The 15,828-nt window shown below is 37.4% G+C and overlaps 1 protein-coding gene and 1 pseudogene across 1 annotated transcript in view; one reads left to right on the forward strand and one right to left on the reverse strand.

Annotated features, from left to right (window-relative positions):
• Nucleotides 1–15,828, forward strand: part of Sntb2 (syntrophin beta 2) — a 65,956-nt gene that overhangs the window by 20,720 nt on the left and 29,408 nt on the right. The window contains exon 3 of the mRNA XM_010612340.3: nucleotides 8,328–8,538. Within this exon, the coding sequence (XP_010610642.2) occupies nucleotides 8,328–8,538 (211 nt within the window). The remainder of the gene's footprint in view (nucleotides 1–8,327; nucleotides 8,539–15,828) is intronic.
• LOC117283940 lies at nucleotides 8,960–9,164 on the reverse strand (annotated as a pseudogene).

Here is a 15,828-nt window from a genome sequence, read left to right on the forward strand (position 1 = left end):
TTTTTTTTTTGATAACAGGGATTGAACTCAGGACCTTAAGATTGCGAGGCAGGCAGCAGAACCACTGAGTTAAATCCCTGGCCTTCTCCATATTTTTTTTTCATCAAGTTTATTGGTACTTTTTAGGTATACAGTACAGTTACATTCATCATTGGGATCTTGGACCTTTATATGATGTATCTTGGTTCTTATTTTTCACCCATACCCCTGCCCTCCCTTCACCTCCTCCACCCTCCCTATTTACAAAGTCTTTGTTTCCATTGTTTCCTTTTCTCACATTTTTTCTTTTCCCTTATTTCCTTTCCCCTACCCTTCTCACTTCCCTTTAGCTCTTTTCTTCCTATATCACATTATCATTTATATAATGTGAACCTTATTTACACTTTTAGTTGTTCACAACAGAGAAACTATTCAGTATTTACACATGTCCTATTTCACTTAAGAGTATGGCCTCACTATGCATCCATTTACCTATAAATGATTCTAGTTTCTCACTCATTATGACTGAGTAGTAAACCCTTTTATAGAAAAACCACATCTTTACCCAGTCTCCAGTTGATGGGCAATTGTGCTGTTTTCAAGTTTTAGCTATTACAAACTGCGCCACTATAAATGTGGGTATGCATATGTCCATGTAGTATGATTCTTTTTATTTTTTTGGAAAGATACCCAACAGAGGGATAGCTGGGTCAAATGGGATCTCTAATCTCAGTTTTTCGAGGTATCTCCATATTGATTTCCACAGTGGTTGCACCAGTCTGCACTCCCACTGACAAAGGAAAAGGGTTCCTTTCTCCCCACAACACTGCCAACATTTGTTATTAGTTGATTTCTTGATAGCAGCCATTCTTTCTGGGGTGAGGTGGAATCTCACCTGCATTCCTGTAATGGTGGTGGAATCTTGAGGTGGAATCTTTCATCTGCATCTCTCAAATGACCAGTGATGTTGAACATTTTTTCACATATTTATTTGCTGCTTTTATTTGTCCAAGAAGTGTCTGTTCATTTCAGATGCCCATTTTTTAATCGGGTCTTTTATGTTCAGGGAGTCTTGATTTTTTTTGAGTTCTTTATACATTCTAGATAGTAGACCTTTGTCTGAGGAACAGCTGGAAAAAAATTTTCCCTCATCATATTTTGTCTCTTAGCTCTGTTGATGGTTTCTCTTGCGGTGCAGAAGCTTTTTAATAAGATGAGATCCCAGTTGTTGATTCTTTGTGCTAGTTCCTGTGCTACTGAGAATTTGTTCATAAAGACTTTTCCTATGCCAATATCTTTGAGAGTTCTACCTATTTTTCAGCAAGTTTAGTATTTCTGTTTTAATATTTAGATCTTTAAGCACTTGAATTTTAGTTCAGTGCATAGTGGAAGAGATATGTGTCTAGTTTTAATCGTTGACAGATTGAAATCCAGTTTTTCCAACACCATTTACTGAAGAACCTGTCTTTCCTCCACTGAAGATGGTTGGCTCTTTTGTCAAGGATGAGGTAGCTGAGGGTCAGGAATTTAGCTCAGTGGTTCTGCCACCTGCCTTGTAAGCACAAGGTCCCGAGTTTGATACCTGGTACCAAAAAAAAAAAAAAGCTGAGTACATCTGGAGTTGTTTTCTGTATCTTCTAATCTATTCCACTGATCCTCTGGTCTGTTTCTTTGCTGGTACCATGCTGTTTTTATCACCGTGGCTTTGTAGTACAGTTTCAAGTTGGGGATTCTGATACCCCGTTATGTCTCTGTTGCCTAGGATGGCTTTTGCTATTCTAGGTCTCTTCTGGTTCCAAATTAATTTTTGTGTTATTTTCTCTAGTTCTGTGAAATATACTGTTGGAATTTCAATTGGGATTGCATTGAATCTGTATAGCAGTTTTGGTAGTATGGCTATTTTCACTATGTTAATTCTTCCTACCCAGGAACAGGGGATATCTTTCCATTTTCTTATATCCTCTTTGATCTCTTTTTTCAGAGTGCTATAGTTTTCAGTGTAGAGGTCTTTTGCTTCCTTACTAAGATTGATTCCTAGATACTTTATTTTTTGGATGCTATTGTGAAAGGAATTGTTTCCCTAATTTCTCTCTCAGTGAGTCTGTTATTCGTGTACAAGAAGGCTACTGATTTTTGAGTGTTGACCTTGTATCCAGCTACTCTGCTGAATTTGTCACTTAAGTCTAGAAGTCTTTTGGCAGAGTTTTTTGGGTCTTCTTTGTAGGTATATGATCAGCAAATAATGACACTTTAACTTCTTCCTTTCCTATCTTTATTCCCTTTATTTCTTTCTCTTGTCTAATTGCTGTGGCTAATGTTTCTAGAACTATATTGAACAGGAGTGGTGATAGTAGACAGCTTTGTTTCGTTCCTGATGTTAGCATGAAGGTTTTTAGTTTTGGGCTATTTAGTATGATTTAGCTGTTGGTTTCTTACATAGCCTTTATCAAGCTGAGATAAAAACCATCTATTCCAATTTTCTGCAGGGTTTTTATCATGAATGGGTGTTGAATTTTGTCCAATGGTTTTTCTGCATCTATTGAGATGATCACATGGCTTTTGTCTTTGACTCGGTTAATATAGTGTATTACATTTGTTGATTTACATATGTTGAGCCATCCTTGCATCCCTGCAATAAATCCAACTTGGTCAGGGTGTATGATCTTGATGACCCTTCGTATTCCGTTTGCCAGTATCTTATTGAGGATTTTTGCATCAGTGTTCAAGAGGGATATTGGCCTGTGGTTTTCTCTGTCTTTGTTTTTTGGTATTGGGGTTTGAACTCCGGTCCTTGTGCTTGTGAAGCAGGCAGCAGAACCACTGAGCTAAATCCCTGGCCCCTGTGGTTTTCTTTTTTGGTTGGGTCTTTCCCTGGTTTTAGAATCAAAGTAACACTTGTTCCAGGAATGAATTTGAAAGTATTGCTTCCCTTTCAGTTTCATCTCCAAGTTTAGAGTAGTTTCAGTAGTTCTTCTCTAAATGTTTTGTAAGATTCAGCTGTGAAGCCATCAGGACCTGGGCTTTTCTTTGTTGGTAAATTTTTAATTATGTTTTCAATTTCACTGATTGTAATTGGGGTGTTTAGAATTTTTTTTATCTTCGTTTAACTTTGGTAATTTATTTGTATCTAGAAATCTGTCCATTTCTTCTGTGCTTTCCATTTTATGAGAGTACAGGTTCTCGAAATAGGTATTGATAATCCTCTGGGTTTCTGTTGGATCTATTATCACCACCTTTTTCATTCCTAATTGCACAGGTTTGAGCCTTTTCCTTCCTTTTTTTTGATAAGCTTGGCTAAGGCTTTATCGATTTTATTTATTCTTTCAAAAAACCAACTCTTTGATTTGTTGATTTTTTGTTTTGTTTTTTGTTTTTGTGATGCCGGGGTTCAAACTCAGGACCTTGCATTTGCCAGGCAGGCATGGTGCCACTACATCCCCGGTCCTGTTGATTTGTTTTTTTTTTTTTTTTTTGTTTTTTTTTTTTTTTTGGTATCATTTTCTTAGTCTCCATTGCATTGATTTCTGCTCTGATCTTTATAATTTTCTCTTTTGTATGAGCTCTGGGTTTGTCTTGCTTTTCTTTTTCTAGGAGCTTTAGATTCAGCATTACATTGTTTATTTGAGCTCACTCTGTTTTCCTAGTGTGGGCATTCACTGCTATGAATTTCCCTCATAGAACTGCTTTCATTGTGTCCCATAGATTTGTGTATGTTGTGTTGGCATTATCATTTATTTGTAAAAACTGTCTAATTTCTTCTTTAATTTCCTTTGTGACCCATTGGCTGCTCGGGAGAGTGTTGTTCAATTTCCAGGTGTTTGTGATGTTCTTGCAGTTTCTTTTGTTATTGATCTCCAGGTTAATTGAACTATCATCTGATAATATACATGGGAGAACTTCAGTTGTTTTGCATTTACTTAAACATGTTCTATGATCTCACATGTGGTCTGTTTTGGAGAATGACCCATGTACAGCTGAAAAGAATGAATATTCTGATTTTGTGGGGTAGAACACTCTGTAGACATCTATTAAGTCCATTTGTTCAAAAGCTTACCTCCATTTTTTTTGTTTTTGTTTTTGTTTTTTTGAGATAGGGTCTCACTATGTACTTGAGACTGACCTGGAACTCAGTATGTAGCCCAGGCTGGTCTCGAACTTATTTTATTTATTTAAAGCGATCCTCCTGCCTCAGCCTCCCGAGTACTGGGGTTACAGGTGTGCGCCACCACACCTGGCCTTACCTCCATATTTTTATTAATTAATTTATTTGTTTGTTTGTTTATTTATTTATTTATTTTAAGGCCTCTGCCCAGTGCCTCCATATTTTTATTAGCAGAGTTTTGTGTTGAAAATATTTTTTGGAGACAGAATCTCACTATGTTGCCCAGGCTGGTCTTGAACTCACAGCAATCCTTCTGCCTCAGCCTCCCAAGTGACCATGTCCGGCTAAAATTTTCTTTTAAAATAATGCTGGGCATAGGGCCAGGCATGTAGCTTTGCAGCATAGTATCTGCCTGGCAAGTATGAAACCCTGAGTTTGATTCCTGGCACCATTAAAAAAAAAAAAAAAAAAAAAAAAAAAAAAAAAAAAAAAAAAGCCATGCAAGGAGGTGTGTGCTTGTAATCTGGGAGGTTGAGGTAGGAAAATTGTTGCAGGTTCAAGACCAGACTGGGCTATTACATAATGAATTTAAGAGCATTCTAAACTGCATAAGGAGGCCCTGTCTTAAAAAGCTACACATACAAAACAAAGAAAACAAATTTTCTTTAAAACAGCAGTAGACTAGAGCTGGGCATGGCGGCACATGCCGGTGATCTCAGTGCTTTGGGAGGCTGAGGTAAGAGGATTGCAAGTTTGAGGCCAACCTAGGCAACTTAGGAAGACTTTATCTTAAAATAAAAAATAAAAAGGTCTGAGGATGTAGTGCAGTTCAGAGGCCCTGGTTTCAATGCTTAGTTCTGCAAAACAAACAAAATGCTAGCATTATTGCCTCACAAGCGCGAGTTCCTGAGTTCGAGCTCCAGTACCAAAAAACTAGCACCACCTTTTAGGTATTCCTTTGTTCCTTGTAACAGATTACTTTCTGTTCTTCCAGTTTTTATAACTAGGATCTTCAGTACTGTGATTTTTAGAATTTAGACGTGTCCAAGATTATCCCAAGAACTGTGTGAAGTGTAGATACCTTTTCAGAACACGAACATTTTGTGTCTAGGAAAGGATGAACTGTTGCCTATCTTTACTACTAAGTAGGTCAGGAGGAGGAGTGAAGAAAATTTCTCGTATGGCTTAGCCGCCAAACTTTTAGCATGTGTTTAAAGGATGTTATTCTGGTTACAATGCCAAAGCAACCAGGAAGTAAATAGCACAAAAATGGTCAGCCTGATGATGTATGCTTTGAACTAAGGACATCACTGCCTCTCCTACCCAGTTTGATGGGACAAAAATGGAGCTGAATCTTTTGCTCGGATGAGGGTGGGGCAGTTACTGGCCTGCTTTATTCCCACTTCCAGAGGTAACTGGTTACCAGTTACCCAACCTCTTAAGGATTGTATAGCATGGATTGGCTGGGCTGGGATGTGGCTCTTCGCACTTTCTTAAGAATGACTACTCATTGAACTCCTGTGTCTGCTTGCCAGCTTCCAAAATTCTGGTAGAGGTGCCTTTCTCTTGTTCTCCCTGACTTGTCAGGTTGTGCTTTTTAAAAATCCTCTAAATTTGATAGTGATTTCTTACACCAAAAGCATAGTCCTTAAAGAAAAAACTGACAAGTTGAATTTCATTAAAATGTAAAACATCTCTGAAAGAGTTAAGAAAATGAGAAGAAAGAAAGAAAAAGAAAGGGAAAATAGCTGGTTATGGTAGCACATGCCAGTAATCCTAGCGCTGGGAGGCTGAGGCAGGAGGAGCACTTCGAGTTCAAGGCCAGCATGGGCTACATAGTGAGTTCAAGGCCAGCCTGAACTACATAGCAAGAACCTGTCTCAAAAACAAAACCACAAAGAATAAATATTGTTAAATGAAATAGAGGCTAGTAAAGTGGACCCTCAAAATTGATGGGAGTTACATTTCTAGAGCACCCACAGATTGTGAAAAACCTTAAATTTCAGATAAATACCTATAAATGCCTATTTTTACAGTTTAAATCCTACATATGCTATGTCTCCTGCAGCTTTGCAATTTAATTCAATTTAATAAAATACTGTATTAATAAAGCCTAAGAAGGTGTTTTGGCAGCATCTTAGGGAGTTTAGGGCTTTAAAAAGAACGAAATCTAGCTGGGCATGGTGACGCACTCCTGTAATCCCGGCACTTGGGAAGCTGAGGCAGGAGGATCTGTGTGAGTTCGAGACCAGCCGGGGCTACGTAGTGAATTCCAGGGCAGTCTCAACTACATAGTGAGTCCCTGTCTCAAAAAAAAAAAAGAAGAAGAAGAAAACCTAGAACACTCAAGATAGCTAGAGGTGGTGCAACAGACCTGTTATGCTGTGAATGCTGGTGCATGTGCTGGAGAAGTTTACATGGCAGCAGCCAATTAGCAGTAAGAAAAGCTGAATAACGCTCTTGAATGGCTACTTGCAAACCTCTCTAAAAAAATTGTGGAGGATATTTACAGTTTCTGAAATTGAAGGGATTTCCAGGAACAATTATTAGTTAGGTTCTAAGGAAAAATCTGCAAATGACTGAGGCTACAAACTCCAAACTTGGACTGCATGGAAGTGTACTATATAGTGGTACTGTAGATTGAGCCTAGGACCTTTGTGTTTGGCTAAATCCTGGCCCTTTTTTATTTCTTACTTGGTCACAGGATTCCACTAAGTTATCCAGGCTCAGCTTGAACATACAATCTTCCTGTTTTGGTTTTCCAGAGTTCTGGGGTTACAGAAATATGCCACATTTTAAAAATTACATTTTTTAAACTTTCAGCTACTTTGTATGGATGACTTTTATGGGTTGCTTTTTTTGTTTTGTTTTAAGGGGGTTGTTTTTTGTTTTTGCTTTTTTATTTGTTTTGGTTGTTTGGTGTTTCCTTTGGTTTGGCTTGATTTTTTTGAAAGGGGTCTTGCTATGTAGATCAGGCTGACCTTGAATTCACTGTGTAGCCCAAGCTGATCACCAACTTACAGTGATCCTCCTGCCTTAGCCTCCTGAGTGCTGCATTACTGTTTTAGGAGTAACTCCCCCACTCCATACCAAGGATTGAACTCATGACCTTCCACTTACAAGGCAGGCATGGTGCCACTGAGCTAAATCCCCGACCCCAGGAGTATCTTTTGAAATATAGATTGTTCTCAGTTGAGCATTAACTAATACAGAATTATCATCATGTTGTCTATCTTTTAACTGTATCTTCTGGAACTCAGTGAGCTATTTAATCATATAATGTTACCCAGACATTAAAACATAATTCCACAATTTTATGAAATGTAATATTCTTGCTGAGTACAGTGGTACATTTCTATAATCTCACCTACCCAGCATGCCAAGACAGAAGGATTACATGTTTGAGGTCAGCCTGAATTACATAGTGAGACCCTGTCTCAAAAAACCAAAAACAACAACAAAGGCAGGAGATGTAACTTAGTAGAGGGCACTTGCCTAGCCTGCAAAAGGCCGGGGATTTAGCTCAGTGGCACCACACCTGCCTGGCAAGTGCAAGATCCTGAGTTTGATCCCCAGTACTGGGGGGAAAAGGCCTTGGGTTCAATCCCTAGTACCGGGGGTGGGCGAGTAATATTCTTTTGCTAATTTACCTCTTCTTTATTTCATATAGTATAAATTTCATTTTATTATGTGGCAGTAAGTTCTCTAAATGCCTGGCAATACCTTATATCAGAATTACCTAAATATTTTAAAAAAATATTAGTTCCTGATTTATAGTTGTGCCTATGACATTCAGCAAACATTCTTTCCATTTTTTTAACATAGAAATTAAGGTAAAATAAAATATTCTACTATCAACCATACCATAGGTTCCCTTGCCTTAGCTCCTTGCATCAACACACTACAACAGCCCATCCAGCAGTTAGGCAGTTAGTCTTTCTGCTGATTACTTTCCATGTGTGGTTTTATTTTTATTTTATTTTAAAATTCTTATTAGTATATGTTTGCAGTATATAATGACTGCATTCATCAAGGGAAATTGCTACATGTACATTACACATATTATTTCTTTGTATTTCCTCCATATGTGGTTTTAGCTGAAATTGGACTCTAGGGAATTAAGAGAAAGTGTCACAATTTGAGGAATGCATAATTAAATTAGATTTGCAATTGTGCATGTTAATCTCTCTGGTAGATGTGATTATTTCTGACCCAGCTCACATTTTTCTTTTCTTTTTCCACACAGATTGATAGAGCTACATTCTCCTGATAGCAGAAACACATTGATCCTACGCTGCAAGGATACAGCCACAGCACACTCCTGGTTCGTAGCTATCCACACCAACATAATGGCTCTCCTCCCACAGGTACTGGCTGAACTCAATGCCATGCTTGGTGCAACCAGTACAGCAGGAGGCAGCAAGGAAGTCAAGCACATTGCCTGGCTGGCAGAACAGGTAGGTGGAGAGGCTGAGCAGGATCTCACTGGTTTCTATTCAGAGCCAGAATGGGTCCTCCATTGCCTGTATCTTGTAGTATTTATCATACTGCTATGTCTTAGATATCCATCTTGCACATCTTTTGTTTTTCCAATTTTTGTTTGTCTCTTGTTTTTCTTTTTTTAACCCTTTAGCTCCTTGCTGATTATCACCTCCACCAGTAGAATTAACTGTTATGTTATTCACCATCATAGTACAAGTAAAAGAAGGTTCTTATTATTGCCTCTGTTTTTAATGACATAGACTCTTTTTTTTTTTGCATCTCCAAACATACACTTTTTTTTTTTTTTTTTTACCAGACTTGAAGAGCTACTTTTCATAAAGTGAGCAATAAGGGTCACCTATTCATAGGACTTCTCAGTTTATTGCAAATTCATTTGGGGGGGGCGGTACCAGGGATTGAACTCTAGTCCTTGCGCTTGTGAGGCAGACAGTGGAACCACTAAGCTAAATCCCCAGCCCTGCAAATTCATTTTTGCTGTTCAAAAATATTTTAAGTTCAAATATGCTTCTTCCTCTGTCATTTAAAAAAATGTTTCCCCATATATTTACACTTGATCTTAGCCAAAAGGCCGAGAAGCGATTCCCCATATATTTAAATAACAGGCAAATTATTTGACAAGCAACAGATATATTTACACATAAATCTAAAATATAAATATTAAATTGAAAATATTAAATTTGAAGCAGAAACCACAGTAAATTTAAATTTATTCTAATCATAAAAATATTTAAATTGAAAATAGTTCATTAGGTTTGAAAATGATATAGGATAATTTTTTTCTGTAAAGGGCTAGATAGCAGTAACTGGGTGATGGGAGTCATGGATAAAATAGAATTAAATAGGCATGATTGTATTTTGATAAAACTTTACAAAAATAGGTGATCACATGGCTTTGGCCTGGAGGTCATAGTTTCTCCATGGCAGCAGACTCTAGTGTACACCCCTACTCTGGGAACAGTACAAAATACACAAAACATTTTACAAGCCATTAAACCAAAGTAGGGTTGTCTTTCATAACTGGAGAGAAAACAAGGAAGCCTAAGAGGATATTGAGTGAAGGGAAAAAAAGTACTGAAGAATGCAAATTATTTTAGATCCCTGGTTTAACCCAGAGAGTAAAAGTTCCTACATGGCATTAAAGTACGCCCTTCACTATCTGCTGGGCCAGAGGGAATTGAAAGAGGAAACTAGGGGTTCAGAAATAGGAGTTCAGGGACTAGCTCTATTTTTTCACTGATTTTAGATCTTTTTAAAGTTTCCTGCCTCTACTTGAATTCTAGTTCCCTCCTGTGCAAGCAAAGGGATAGAGAATGTACTAGATCATTGGCTGCCAAATACTGTGTCATGAAATCAGCGTGTGGAAGTCTCTTGTCTCTTTCTGTCTGTCTTTCTTTCTTTTTTAGGTTTTTAGAGTCTCACCATAGTTTTGGTTGGCCTTGAACTCACTATGTAGCCCAGGCTGGCCTAAAACTCAGTGATCCTCTTACCTCATCCTCTAAAGTGCTAAGATGACAGGCATGCACCCCCATACCAGGCTTCATTTTAATTTTTTAAATACAGTTTCCCAGGTTTGGCCCTCTATCCTCCAACCCAGCAGAATCCTAAATTTTTTTCCAACTAGAGGTTGACTTTATTTATTTAGAGATGGTGTTTTCTCCAGCAAAGATCTGATTTAGTGAGTCTGTGGTTGGGCCTGGAAATCTCATTTTCTTTCAGGCTGGAATTTTGTGAGCACTGCAAATAAAATTATTATAAACTGAAATGCAAATATACAGCAATTATTTCTTTTTTTTATTGAATGTATTGGTACTTTTAAAGTATACAATACAGTTACACTTATCATTAGGATCCTGTACCTTTACATGACAGATCTTGGTTCTCACTTTTTTCCCCATACCCCTGCCTTCCCTTCACCCGCACCACCCTCCTCTATTTACAAAAACTTTGTTTCCATTTTTTCCTTTTCTCGTATTTTTTCTTTTCCCTTATTTCCTTTCCCCTACCCTTCTACTTCCCCTATACCTTTAGCCCTTTTCTTCCTATTTCACATTATCAGTTATACAGTTTGAATCTTACTTACACTTTTAGTTTTTCACACTTGAGAAAGTATTGAGTGTTCATGCATGTGTGTCTTATTTATTTCACTTAAGAGTATGGCCTCAATATGCATCCATTTTCCTATGAATGACTCTAGTTTCAAATTATTTATGACTGAGTAGTACTCCATTGTATAGAAAAACCACATCTTTTTTATCCAGTTTCCAACTGATGGGCAAATGGGCTGTTTCCAAGTTTTAGATATTACGAGCTATGCCGCTGTAAACATGGGTGCACATATATCACTATAATATGATTCTTTTAATTCTTTTGGAAAGATACCCAGCAGAGGGATAGCTGGGTCAAATGGAACCTTTAATCCTAGTTCTTTGAGGTATCTCCATCTTGATTTCCACAGTGGTTACACCAGTCTGCACTCCTGCAACAATAGAGAAGTTTCCTTTCTCCCCACAACCCTGCCAACATTTGTTATTAGTTGATTTTTTGATAGCAGCCATTCTTTCTGGGGTGAGGTGGAATCTCAGTGTTTTTTTCATCTGCATCTCTCAAATGACCAGTGATGTTGAACATTTTTTTACGTATTTATTTGTTGCTTTTCTTTGTTTGTCCAAGAAGTGCCTGTTCATTTCAGATGCCCATTTTTTAATCAGGGCTTTATATTTGGGGGGGGCTGATATTTCTGAGTTCTTATGTGTTCTAGATAACAGTCCTTTGTCTAAGGAACAGCTGGTAAAAAATTTTTCCCATATTGTGGGTTGTCTTTTAGCTCTGTTGGTGGTTTATTTTGCAGTACAGAAGCTTTTTAATAAGATGAGATCCCAATTGTTGATTCTTTATGCTAGTTCCTGTGCTACTGTGGATTTGTTCATAAAGTCTTCCTATGCCAATGTCTTCAAGAGTTCTGCATAACTTATCTTCCAGTAATTTTAGAGTTTCTATTTTATTATTTAGATCTTTAATCCACTTGGATTTTAGTTTAGTGCATGGTGAAAGATAAGGGTCTAGTTTTAATCTTTGACAGGTTGAAATCCAGTTTTTCCAACACAATTTATTAAAAAGGCTATCTTTCCTCCACTAAGGATGGTTGGTCATTTGTCAAAATTGAGGTAGCTGAGTACATCTGGAGTTATTTCTGTATCTTCCAATCTATTCCACTGATCCCCTGATCTGTTTCTTTGCTGGTACCATGCTGTTTTTATCACCGTGGCTTTGTAGTACAGTTTCAAGTTGGGGATTCTGATACCCCGTTATGTCTCTGTTGCCTAGGATGGCTTTTGCTATTCTAGGTCTCTTCTGGTTCCAAATTAATTTTTGTGTTATTTTCTCTAGTTCTGTGAAATATACTGTTGGAATTTCAATTGGGATTGCATTGAATCTGTATAGCAGTTTTGGTAGTATGGCTATTTTCACTATGTTAATTCTTCCTACCCAGGAACAGGGGATATCTTTCCATTTTCTTATATCCTCTTTGATCTCTTTTTTCAGAGTGCTATAGTTTTCAGTGTAGAGGTCTTTTGCTTCCTTACTAAGATTGATTCCTAGATACTTTATTTTTTGGATGCTATTGTGAAAGGAATTGTTTCCCTAATTTCTCTCTCAGTGAGTCTGTTATTCGTGTACAAGAAGGCTACTGATTTTTGAGTGTTGACCTTGTATCCAGCTACTCTGCTGAATTTGTCACTTAAGTCTAGAAGTCTTTTGGCAGAGTTTTTTGGGTCTTCTTTGTAGGTATATGATCAGCAAATAATGACACTTTAACTTCTTCCTTTCCTATCTTTATTCCCTTTATTTCTTTCTCTTGTCTAATTGCTGTGGCTAATGTTTCTAGAACTATATTGAACAGGAGTGGTGATAGTAGACAGCTTTGTTTCGTTCCTGATGTTAGCATGAAGGTTTTTAGTTTTGGGCTATTTAGTATGATTTTGGCTGTTGGTTTTTCTTACATAGCCTTTATCAAGCTGAGATAAAAACCATCTATTCCAATTTTCTGCAGGGTTTTTATCATGAATGGGTGTTGAATTTTGTCCAATGGTTTTTCTGCATCTATTGAGATGATCACATGGCTTTTGTCTTTGACTCGGTTAATATAGTGTATTACATTTGTTGATTTACATATGTTGAGCCATCCTTGCATCCCTGCAATAAATCCAACTTGGTCAGGGTGTATGATCTTGATGACCCTTCGTATTCCGTTTGCCAGTATCTTATTGAGGATTTTTGCATCAGTGTTCAAGAGGGATATTGGCCTGTGGTTTTCTCTGTCTTTGTTTTTTGGTATTGGGGTTTGAACTCCGGTCCTTGTGCTTGTGAAGCAGGCAGCAGAACCACTGAGCTAAATCCCTGGCCCCTGTGGTTTTCTTTTTTGGTTGGGTCTTTCCCTGGTTTTAGAATCAAAGTAACACTTGTTCCAGGAATGAATTTGAAAGTATTGCTTCCCTTTCAGTTTCATCTCCAAGTTTAGAGTAGTTTCAGTAGTTCTTCTCTAAATGTTTTGTAAGATTCAGCTGTGAAGCCATCAGGACCTGGGCTTTTCTTTGTTGGTAAATTTTTAATTATGTTTTCAATTTCACTGATTGTAATTGGGGTGTTTAGAATTTTTTATCTTCTTTGTTCAATTTTGCTAATTCATAAGTATCAAGAAATCTGTCCATTTCTTCTCTCTTTTCCATTTTATTAGAATACAGTTTCTTGAAGTAGGTATTGAGGATCCTTTGGATTTCTGCTGGATCTGTTGTGACTTCACTTTTTTTGTTCCTAATTGCATGGATCTAAGCCTTTTCTTTCATTTTTTTGACAAGGTTGGCTAAGGGTTTATCGATTTTATTTATTCTTTTTAAAAAACAATTCTTCAATTCATTGATTTTTTTTTGTATCATTCTCTTAGTCTCCATTGCATTGATTTCTGCTCTGTGTTTTTTTTGTTTTAATTGAGTTTATTGGTACATTTTAGGTATACAGTACAGTTACATTCATTATTGGGATCTTGTACCTTCACATCATGACAGGTCTTGGTTCTCATTTTTTCCCCTTGTCCCTGCCCTCCCTTCACCCCCTCCTCCCCTCCCTGTTTACGAACACTTTATTTCCATCTTTATACTTTCCTCTTTTGTACGAGCTTTGGGTTTTTCTTGCTCTTCTTTTTCTAACAGCCTAAGATTTCTCATTAGGATGTTTATTTGAGTTTGCTGTTTTCCTAGTGTGGGCATTCACTGCTATGAATTTCCCTTGTAGAACTGCTTTCATTTTGAGTCCCATAGATTCGTGTATGTTTTATTGGCGTTATCATTTATTTGTAAAAACTGACTAATTTTTTCTTTAATTTCCTCTGTGACCCATTGATCAGGAGTGTTGTTCAATTTCCAGGTGTTTGTGAAGTTCTTATGGTTTCTTAGCTATTGATCTCTAGCTTAATTTCACTGTGGTCTGATAATATACATGGGATAACTTCAATTCCTTTGCATTTATTTAAGTATATTCTAGGAGCTAGTATGTGGTCTATTTTGGAGAATGACCCGTGTACAGCTGAAAAGAATGTATGTTCTGATTTTGTGGGTGGAACCCTCTGTAGATGTCTATTAAGTCCATTTGTTCAAAAGCTTGGTTCTGTTCTAGTATTTCATTGTTGATTTTTTGTCTAGATGGTCTGTGTCTTTGTGATGGTGGGGTATTGAGGCCCCCCACTACAATCGTATGAGCGCTTATTTGGTTTTTCATGTCCCTTAATATGTGTTGTATATAGTTGGGGGCATTAATATTCAGTGCATATATAATTATGATGGTCATGTCTGCCTCTTGGATTGTTCCCTTTACAAGGATGTAGTGGCCTTCTTTGTCTCTCTTAATCAGTTTTGGTTTGAAATTTGCTTTGTCTGCAAATAAGATAGCTATCCCTGCTTTTTTCTGGGCTCCTGTTGCATGGAGAACTGTTTTCCATTTTTTTTTTTTTTTTTTTGTGGTACCAGGGATCAAACTCAGGATCTTGTGCTTGCGAAGCAGATGACAGTACCACTGAACTAAATCCCCAGCCCTACAGCAATTATTTCTATGAAGCATAATTAGAAAAGCAAAGAAACTAATGAAAAATCCTGGGATAAGTACTTATGACTGAAAGTTAACATTTTAGTTATGTTTATTATTGTTTCTTTCCTTCCTTTCTTCCTTCCTTTTTTCCTTCCCTCCATCCCTCCCTCTGTCTCTCTCTCTTTCTCTCTCTCTTTCAGTTAGGGTCTTGCTAATGTAGTCCAGGCTGGCCTTGAACTTAGTATATGCTCATCCTGGCCTGGAACTCATGGCAATCCTTCCTGCCTCACCCTCTCAAGTGCTGGGATTACAGGTGTGTGCCATCACTCCCAGCTTGTGTCTATATTATTTTTATTTGCTAGTTAGAAAATTGGATTAGTTGATAATCATTGTGCTCTTTCAGCGATATTTTTAAAAATTTATGATTTTAAAAAGATAACAAATTCACATAGTTCAGAATCAAAGAATTAAGTCTTGTTGTTTTTCCTGTGCCCTACCCACCTAAGTCCCAGCTCCTTTCCTCTAGGGAAGTGATCATTTTTTTCGTACTTGGAATTGAATTCGGGACTTTGCACTTGCGAGACAGGCGGTGGAACCACTGAGCTAAATCCCTGGCAGAAGTGATCATTTTTGTTCTTTCCTAGTGGATCTTTTGATATTTTCTATTCTTTTAAGAAGATATAACATGAATACAACTTTATACCTTGCCCTTTTTTTCCATAATAATGCAGAGAGCTACCTCCTTTTTTACAATTGTGAAGTACTCCATAGTGAAATAAGGACTTTGTCTAGTTTTATTGTTATGCTTTGCCATTAGAGATGATGCTGCAATGGATAATCCTGTTATTCCCTTCAGGAATGCATTATCTAAATTCTTTAGATCCTGAGCTCAGAGAGATCAAATAAAGGAACCTATGACATCTGAATATATTTCTTTCTTAAGATTCTTAGTGGGGCATGGTAACACTTGCTATAATCCCGCTACTCTGAAAGGCTGAGGCAGGAAGATTCCAAGTTCAAGCTTAACCTGGGCAACTCCCCCCGCCACAAAAATAAAATAAAATAAAAAGGACTTGTAAGCTCAAGGTCCTGAGTTCTTTCCCCCGTACCACACCAAAAAGGTGGGGGGCTTGGAACATAGATCAGTGCAAAGGCCCTAGGTTCAG

This window comes from Fukomys damarensis, unplaced genomic scaffold, assembly GCF_012274545.1.
Source record: "Fukomys damarensis isolate Sample0158 unplaced genomic scaffold, DMR_v1.0_HiC HiC_scaffold_32, whole genome shotgun sequence".
Lineage (NCBI taxonomy): Eukaryota > Metazoa > Chordata > Mammalia > Rodentia > Bathyergidae > Fukomys > Fukomys damarensis.